The 9,642-nt window shown below is 43.2% G+C and overlaps 1 protein-coding gene across 1 annotated transcript; it reads right to left on the bottom strand.

The window, feature by feature from the left end:
* Positions 1-8,210: 8,210 nt before the first annotated feature.
* Positions 8,211-8,534, bottom strand: LOC121875676 (sperm-associated antigen 8-like). Its single transcript, XM_042380297.1, has one exon. It carries the CDS (start codon positions 8,532-8,534, stop codon positions 8,211-8,213), a length of 324 nt encoding a protein of 107 aa, XP_042236231.1.
* Positions 8,535-9,642: the final 1,108 nt, after the last annotated feature.

Genomic DNA, 9,642 nt, shown 5'->3' with positions numbered 1-9,642 from the left:
AGCGTTGTGGAGACGTCGATTCAGGGGGGTTGAAATGGTCACTCGTTTATATCACATTAAAGAGCTATTTTTTGACAGGACAATGACGATGAAAGTTAGAATATGCGAAGGAGAAAGAGTGAGGAGGAGGAGGAGGAGGAGGAGGAGGTGGTGGTGGTGGGGAATACATAGATTGGGGAAAGCTGGGGAAAACACATTAATAGGAGGTGAATAATGTGTGCTATGGGGAAATGAGTAAATTATATGGACTGAGGAAGAGGGGAAGTGGATAAGACTTAGAGGATGGGAGAGTTGATATAAAGAAGAAAATGGCGAGAATTGACAAAAATTTTAAATTATCTTTCTCTCTCTGAATCCGTGTCGATCTATCTATCTATTAGTTTATCTCTCTGTTAATCAATGGACTAACTATCACTCTATCCAGCATCCCCCACTGCCTACTATTTTCTTCTGCAATAATAGTATAATCTACGACTATTCCCAACCTCACTGTAGAGTCCAATTGGCCAATTTAGTTCATATGAAACATTGACGTTGTATACACACATTCACTCTCTCTCTCTCTCTCTCTCTCTCTCTCTCTCTCTCTCTCTCTCTCTCTCTCTCTCTCTCCTGTTTCCCACCGACTTAACCAAACATCCGGTCTGCACTATCTCCCCTGTTTGTTCCTTTACCCTCTCCCTCCTCTTCTTCACCCGTCTGTATGCTCTCCTCTCCCTCCCTTTCTTCACCCTCTTGTCTGCTCCTCTCTCTCTCCCTTCTTCACTCTTTGTGCTCCCCTCCTCCTCCTCCCTTCTTCACCCGTCTGTCTGTTCCCTCTCCTCCTTTCTTCACCCTCTGTCTGCTCCTCTCTCTCTCCCGCCTTCTTCCTCTTTGTCCTGCTCCCTCCCTCTCCTCCTCCCTTCTTCACCCGTCTGTCCTCCCTCTCCCTCCCTTCTTCACCCCGTCTGCTCCCTCCCTCTCCCTCCCTTCTTCAACCCCGTCTGCTCCCTCCCCTCTCCCTCCCCTTCTTCACCCCCCGTCTGCTCCTCCCTCTCCCTCCCTTCTTCACCCCCGTCTGCTCCTCTCTACCCCCGTCTGCCTGCTCTCTCTTTCCCTCCATCTTGAATTGCTGTCAAAACATCCCATCGTGTGTGTCTCCCCTCCTCTCCCCCCCCCACCTTTCCTCCCTCCTGATTCTCCAGTCACCTTTTTCCTCTGTTTCTGTTTATTGTTGTTTTCTTCTCTCTCTCATCTTCTTCATCTCTCTCTCTCTCTCTCTCTCTCTCTCTCTCTCTCTCTCTCTCTCTCTCTCTCTCTCTTCATTAAATATATCAAATTTTTCTTTTTTTTTTCTCCCTTGCATACTCTTCCTTCAGCCTCTCTTTTTCTCTCCCCTATCTCCTTCTTTCACTCTTTATCCTCTTCCTTCTCTTTCCCTCTCCTTTCTCTACTTCCCTCTCCTCCCCAGCCCTCCTTCCCTCCCTCACTATTTATCAGAGGCGACTGTTATAAACTTAGCTGTTAATTATGAGTCTACTAAGGGAGGTGGCGCGTTGGAGGTAGGAGGTGGCGCGTTGGAGGTAGGAGGTGGCGCGTTGGAGGTAGGAGGTGGCGCGTTGGAGGTAGGAGGTGGCGTGTTGTTGGGTAGGAGGTGGCGCGTTGGAGGTGGCGCGTTGGAGGTGGCAGCGCGTTGGAGGTAGGAGGTGGCGTGTTGAGTAGGAGGTGGCGCGTTGGAGGTAGGAGGTGGCGCGTTGGAGATAGGAGGTGGCGTGTTGGAGGAAGGAGGTGGCGCGTTGGAGGTAGAAGATGGTGTGTTGGAGGTAGGAGGTGGCGTGTTAGAGAGAGAAGCTGTAGCATTGTAAGTAAATGATAGCGCATTGGAGGTAGGAGGTAGTGTTGGAGATAGGAGGTAGTGTTGGAGATAGAGAGATAGAGAGTTAAAAATAGATATAAAATTAAAGAGAGAGTGAGAGAGAGATTTAAAACATAAAAAATGAAAGAAAGTTAAATAGAAAGTGAGAAAATGATTGAAGAAACGGTTACCCTTCAAGGCATTTGAGGTGGGCAGCTGGGCCGAAAATTTTCCAGCGCAGGGCCTGGGCTGTAACCCTTTCAAAGTGGTAGTACGTGGCTGTGATTTTAAGTGGCACCCTTCCTCCTTACTCCCCCCTCCCCCCCTCTCTCTGAATCAAGATATATGGTCAGGAAGTATTGATGTTCCTATATACGAGGCTCTTCGATCCCACGGAAACTGGTATCAGAGCCCATAACTTAGAGTTTAATGGTACCTACTGGCAATATCGGAGTCTTGTTTCTGAACTGTTGGAAGCTTTGAGCAACGTAAGTATGCCCGTGTCAACAATATTGCTCTCTCTCTCTCTCTCTCTCTAAAAGAAACTCAGGTTTAATTGTTATATCCAGAGATCTTAGTAGTTACACACACACACACACACACACACACACACACACACACACGCACACACACACGCACGCGCGCGCACTTTCAAACCAATCTCGCCACACTCCCATGAACAAAACCTGAAGGAGACAAACAGAAAAAAAACATATAATAGACCCACAGACACACACGCATACACACACACATACACACACACACACACACACACACACACACAGAGTCACCAGGGCCAATAAACTGAACACGGATGCGAAAATTTATGCACCTAGTAAAGTGGACAATATTTATGGAAATTCATCGGCTATTGAATTTGTCACAGTATTGTAAGCTTCGACCGCCTCCCCTCCCCTCCCCCCTCACTGGTGGTGTAGGGACAAACATAGAGTGTTGGTTGTGTGGTGATGGAGAGGGGTTGTTAAGGTAGTAGAGAGAGAGGGAGAGGGTGTGAAGATAGAGGTGAAAAGAGAAAGAGAGAAGAGCTGATGGATAAAAGAGGAGTTTTAACATAATGGAGAAGGAGACATAAAGGGAAAGGGGGGGTAGAGAAAAAATATACTATGGTGTTGTAATGAAGTTTAAGTTTAGTTCATGGATGATAGCTGACATTTCTCTCTCTCTCTCTCTCTCTCTCTCTCTCTCTCTCTCTCTCTCTCTCTCTCTCACACTTCCCCTTTTTAGTTTTCCTCCCGTCACTTCCTTATCCTCCTTCCTCCCTTTCTTCCCCTTCAGTTCTTCTCTCCCCCTCTTTATCTATCTTCCTTTCATCTATTCATCTGCTTTTAGATTCTCCATTTCCTCTTCATTTCCTTCCCCTCTCCTTTCCTCTGGTTTTCTTAACTCTTCTTTGTCTTCCCTTTGGGTACTTTCCTTCCTCTTCTGTTCGTCTTTCTTTCTTTTCACTTCACTCACTTACCCTCATCCTCCTCTACGATCCCTTCTCTTGACTCTATCTCTTCTACCTTTCCCTTCCCTTTCACTCTTCCTCCTTCTCATCCGTACTCCCTTATCCCCCCTTCTCTCTCTGTGTTCATCCTCCTCCTTTCTCCCATCACTTTCCCCCCTCCCTTTCTCCTCTCACCCCCACCTCCTCCTCTCCCCTCACTTACTCTCCCCTCCCTTTCCCCCCCTCACTCTCCTTCCTCCTCTCCCCTCACTTACGTCATTGCCCTCAGGAAGAAACCAAGTAAAGAAAAACACGAGGAACGAAAAACATTTCCCCTCTGTCAGGTCTTGCTCTCAATATCAGTGGTAATTTCCCCTCAGCCTCTGGGGGTATAAGAGAGTAGGTTTAAGGGGTAGAGAGGGTAGATTGAGGGGTTGTATTTAGGTAGATTGGGGGGTTAAATACTGCACGCGTAGATTAGGGGGGAGGGGATCATATGAAGAGCTTTAATAGAAATATAATCCCTTTTATCAAGAAATAAATTAGTAATTATTTCCACCCTCGAATTAATGTCCTGTATATATATATATTTTTTAATTTATTCTGTAATTGTGTTTATTTATGCATCACTTTCTCATTTATCTCTCCGTTTGTTTACCTACCTGACATTTATTTACCTGTATATCCTTTCGTCAGTTTACTTTTTTATTTATTTAGGTGATAAGCTATACTACACCTACAGTCCCGGATACTACAGTGTCAGGATTGATTTGTCTCTTAGAATATATACCAGGAGAATAAATTTGCCCCTTTCAGTACAACTTAATGTCATTTACTATGTTCTTAAGATCAATTTACCCTTAGATAATATATGTTTGGGGGGAGAAGATTAAGGGAGAATATAACTTTGAATTTACCCCCTTCCTATGCCACTCGACACCAATTATGACGTTCTGGAGAAGTATTTAACCCCTTTCAATATATTTCAGGGGAGTGAAATTGCCCCTTCAGTTCTACTCCTCACCATTCTTCGTTCTAGTGATGGATTTGCCCCTTCCAGTACCTGTTATGTCATTCTGGAGAAGGATTTACCCCTTCCAGTACCTGTTATGTCATTCTGGAGAAGTATTAATCTCTTCCAGTACCTGTTATGTCATTCTGGAGATGGATTTACTCCTTCCAGTACCTGTTGTCATTCTGGCATTAGTATTAACCTCTTCCAGTACCTGTTATGTCATTCTGGAGATGGATTTACCCCTTCCAGTACCTGTTATTTCATTCTGGAGATGGATTTACCCCTTCCAGTACCTGTTATGTCTTTCTGGAGATGGATTTACCCCTTCCAGTACCTGTTATGTCATTCTGGAGATGGATTTACCCCTTCCAGTACCTGTTATGTCATTCTGGTGAAGGATTTACCCCTTCCAGTACCTGTTATGTCATTCTGGAGAAGTATTAATCTCTTCCAGTACCTGTTGTGTCATTCTGGAGAAGTATTAACCTCTTCCAGTACCTGTTATGTCATTCTGGAGATGGATTTACTCCTTCCAGTACCTGTTGTCATTCTGGCATTAGTATTAACCTCTTCCAGTACCTGTTATGTCATTCTGGAGATGGATTTACCCCTTCCAGTACCTGTTATGTCTTTCTGGAGATGGATTTACCCCTTCCAGTAGCTACCCCTCTGGAACATATTACAAGAGAAAGAGTCTAGAGAGAGAGAGAGAGAGACGAGGCAATAACGTGTTAGTGTGATGTGTCATATCTGGTGATAACTTGGGCGGCTGCTGGGTGCTGGAGTGACAGATCCGGATAGTCTCCCTCCTACTTCTTATTCATTTCCTGATGCCTTTTTCTCGTCATTATTTTATCTATATCTATCTATCTATCTATCTATCTGCCTGTCTGCCTGTCTGTGTCTATCTGTCTGTGTCTATCTATCTGTGTCTATCTATCTATCTATCTATCTATCTATCTATCTATCTATCTATCTATCTATCTATCTATCTCATCTCTCTCTCTCTCTCTATCTCATCTCTCTCTCTCTCTCTCTCTCTCTCTCTCTCTCTCTCTCTCTCTCTCTCTCTCTCTCTCTCTCTCTCTCTCTCTCTCTCTCTCTCTCTGTCTGTCTGTCTGTCTTTTATCTCCTCGATATAAAAAAATTATCTTATTTTCCGTCTTTATATATGATTATTTTTCATTGTTGTTTTCTATTGTCTGTTAATAACTTACTTATTTCTTTTTCCCGCTTTTATTATTTTTTATGTTACGTATCGTGTTTTATTTTCTCATCATCTTTAATTCTATTTATCGTAAGTAATATTATGTTATTAACTCTAATTCATCAGATACTCAAAAATTCACTTTACTCTAGAAATGATCTTACGTTTATTTTCCCGTCAACTCTACTCTTTGATAATATTTATGAAGAAAATTCTAAAAATTGTACTAAAATATTTGTTAAGCATTTTTTCTGTTTGTCTAATCTTAATGGGAAACTTTATATTCTAGAGAAGAGACAACAAAGGTAATATTTCCCTTTATTTTCCTCCAATCGTTAAGAAAATCTGGAAAAAGACGATATATATTTCCGTGATTTTGTCTACTCTTTAGCTAAACGATATATGTCCTGTTGCCTTTATCATATCATTAGTAAAAACTATAATCCCGTTGTTCTCTTCCAGTGTGTAAACTGGATAAAGTAACAACTCTCTAGTCTAGGAAAATATTTAATCTCTGTTTTTCTTCCTTCAGCCTTTAGTTAAAACCTATGCACTCTAAGAGAAAAAAGAGAGGAAATATCTCCTTTTATTTCCTTCTGCACTTGTTAAATTCCCTGTCCTTTGAAAGTGAAAGAGAGTTCTTGATATCCCTTTCCTCCTTAATCTTTCTTTTCAGCAAATTTCCTGTATTTTGAGAGAGAGAGAGAGAGAGAGAGAGAGAGAGAGAGAGAGAGAGAGAGAGAGAGAGATAAATTCTTCTCGCTCTTCTCTTCACTCATCTCTCTCCCATCTCTCCCCTCCTTCACTCCCTACCCCATTTCTTCTCTCGTCCCATCAACATTAAAAAATAACTCCCGTCAATTCAAACAAAAAAGCAAAAGGCACAATTCTTCTTACTTTGCCTCCTACCCTCCAGCAAGCCTCCCAACTCCCAAACTGAGTTCTCTACCTCCCTCGTGGAGTCCCTCTCGCCCGCCCCTTATATATCCACTTCAAGAATAAAAAGTTTTCTGGAGGGATTTTCAAACCAGTTTATATATGCAACTTTTTTATATATATTTTTTTTTTAATGATGATTTTTTCGACGGGGTGAGGGTTTGTGTGTCTGTGTGGGGGGTTGTGTGTGTGTGTATTTGAAATGAGTTTTGATGTAAAGTTTCTCAAGATATGGTTATATGGATAGATTATTTCTGTTGTGAATATGCATAAGTTCACATTTTTTATCCTTTGAATAAATGCCATCAAATTTGTTTAGCTTAATCAAAAAATGAACACAAAATAAATAAAACCCCAACAACTTTAGATTACGTCTGTTTTAAAACGGCAAACGTATGACAATCGTTTTTTTTTTGTCCTACGATTTCCAAGTTGCTGTTCGTTATTTGCATACTGCTCTTACCCCCATTCAACACAGCGCCTCCTATTGGTCAATCATCAGCAAGAACCCACCATTATCAGGTCGTCACTATACCCATAACACAATTTTTTTTTTACCCCCTTTGGCTCCTCAGATAAGATGGGAAAGCTCATTGACCATTTTTGAGTTACGACGTGTTAATGGAATCTATAAAGAGTGCGAAATGAGGGTGCTCTGGCCTCTTTGAGTACCATATGAAGCTGTTAGCCCGTTGATAGTGCCTTGTTAAGCGCTCTAAGATGGCGCTCAACTCCTGCTGAGGTCGTAACCCACGCCCACCTCCTCCTGCTCCTGCTACACACACATTATGGGCTTTATCTCTTCTTCGCGACATGAATGGGCGTTGTGATTTTGTTTTACGAGGCGCGTGTGTTTACTAACATCAGGGAAGCGTAAGTGAGTAAGAGGTCAACATGGAGGCGAGAGAACCATGTTCAAACTGTGCGACGGATCTGTACTACTACAGTATGTATTCTCCTGACGATGATAGCCCGTCCAGCCTAACCTGTCCTAGCTGAAGCTATCCTAATCTAACTCAGTCTTACCTGTACTAACCGAAACTAACCTAATCTTACTTAATCTACTCTAATCTAACCTAACCAAACTTAAACCAAACCAAACATAGCCTAACGGGCCCTAACCTAATCTCGCCTAACCAACTAAACCTTACCTAACTTAACCAAAACCTAACCAAATTAAATCCAACCTAACCTTATCTTACATAATCTAATCTAACCTAATCTAACTTAACATTGACGTCAGAAGACAACCGAAATTAAATAAACAAGATCGATATTACTATTAAAAAACGGTAATAAAGACACAGAAAATTAAACTCAGTGTAGACAGCAAGAAACAGCCAGTGCAAAAAAAAAAAAATAACACGGCAAAATCGGTATCTCCAAAAGCTGTGACGATAACAAGAAGAATAAGAACGTCGACCAAGACAGCCTCGAGGACAGCCGGAAATATAAACCAAACTCTCAACAGCGTCTCACAGCGGCTGCGGAATCATCATAGCGGCACAAATCCTAGACACCAAGAGTCTGGTCTTTGGTGTGTTGATGTGAGCCGGGTAGACTGTTAGCCGGATGGACCGTGATTCGGATGGGCCATGAGGCGGGTGGACTGTTAGCCGGATGAACCGTGAGTGGACTGTGAGCCGGGTGAACTAGGAGCCGGGTGGACTGTGAGCCGGGTGAACTAGGAGCCGGGTGGACTGTGAGCCAGGTGGACCCTGATCCAGGTGGACCTTGAACTGGGTGGACCTATGAGTCGGGTGGACTATCAGCCGGGGATGGTAGCCACGGGTCTGCCAGCCGAGTTCGAGACCGTATTGGAAAGCTTTATTTTACAGCTTGGCTCACTATCAGGTTCACTGTCGGGTTCACTGTCGGATTCACTGCTGGGTTCACTGCATGGTTTGCTGTCGGATTCGCTGTCTGGTTTACTGTCAGGGTCACAGCTTGATCCGTAGCCTGGCTCTGAGTTTGGTCCTGGTCCACAGCCTGGCCCACAGCCTGGCCCACTACCTGGTCCACACTCTGGCCCATAGCCTGGCTCACTGCCTGGTCCACACTCTGGTACACAGCCTGGTCCACAGCTCCTCATCGTGTTGAAGCGCCAGACCGGCTCAGTGTTCTCTCAGCACTCACGACAACAACGTATTTCTGCTTTTTATGAAGTTCTTCAACAGACCAAGATAGGAAGGGAGAATGGCGGCGAGGGTGCTTGTGTCTTATGAGCGATGCTTGTGGTACGTCTGTTGGTGAAGGCACGTGCTTCTGACCAAGTGTTTGTTTGTATGTGGAAGAAGATGGAAAGAAGTGACTGTGTGTGTGTGTGTGTTTTACACCATTTTACGACATGCTTGCATAGATATTACTATTGATTGTATGGACACTGTGCAGTGTATGCCAAACCTTCGATACACAAGAAGGCATTATGGTTGGCACTGCACTCGACCCCCACCACTCCCTCATTTGAACGAACAATAGGAATAACGTAAACTATGCACAAAGAAGAGTGTTCAGTGATACCATGGCAATTATTAATTCCGTAAAATGTACTGCATTATATTATTAAAGTGCAGTAGTGAGGCTAACAGTAGGCCTACATTTTGGGCAGTTGCCTAGCTAAGTTATTATTATTATTATTATTATTATTATTATTATTACTATCATCTTAAGCAGTGTCATCTATATCCACTAGACTATGTTATAATAGTAGCTGGGTAATTCATTAGGGGTATTTAACATTAACCGATGTTGTTGATACTTGTAGATATACTTATAACATTTCCACTGACTTCCATATTGGTCTACCAACATCTGATTTATACAAGCATGAAATTTAAATATTCCTCCTTCACATAAGTACAGACTCTCGTGTTGGTAACAGACGTGCTGGGTACATCAGATCCATATTGAAATCATCCAGAATTAGAGTTGCCGCAGAACTAAATCTAGTCGAGCAAATATCTGATTCTCCTTGAACTGTCAGTCATATGCGTTCCCTGCAGATATCCGCTTCATGTCTATGTGAGTGTCTGGTCAGGTAATCTGTGTAGCCATCACGGGGCGGAGTGTCAGGTGACAGTCGGGAGGGACGGACCTCAGCGGCACCACTACCACCACCTACTCCTTCCTCCCTCCCCTCCCTCCCTCGTGTTATTTAGTGTGACGTAACGCTTTCCTAGTGTGTGTGTGTGTGTGTGTGT

This window comes from Homarus americanus, unplaced genomic scaffold, assembly GCF_018991925.1.
Source record: "Homarus americanus isolate GMGI-L3 unplaced genomic scaffold, GMGI_Hamer_2.0 scaffold22250, whole genome shotgun sequence".
NCBI classification, from domain to species: domain Eukaryota; kingdom Metazoa; phylum Arthropoda; class Malacostraca; order Decapoda; family Nephropidae; genus Homarus; species Homarus americanus.
The sequence above is the reverse complement of the archived record's forward strand: the minus strand, read 5'-3'. Positions and strand labels throughout refer to the sequence as shown.

Bases quoted from the DNA above. Each gene is read 5' to 3' on its own strand.
- LOC121875676 (XM_042380297.1), bottom strand. From the start codon at position 8,534: ATGAGGAGCTGTGGACCAGGCTGTGTACCAGAGTGTGGACCAGGCAGT.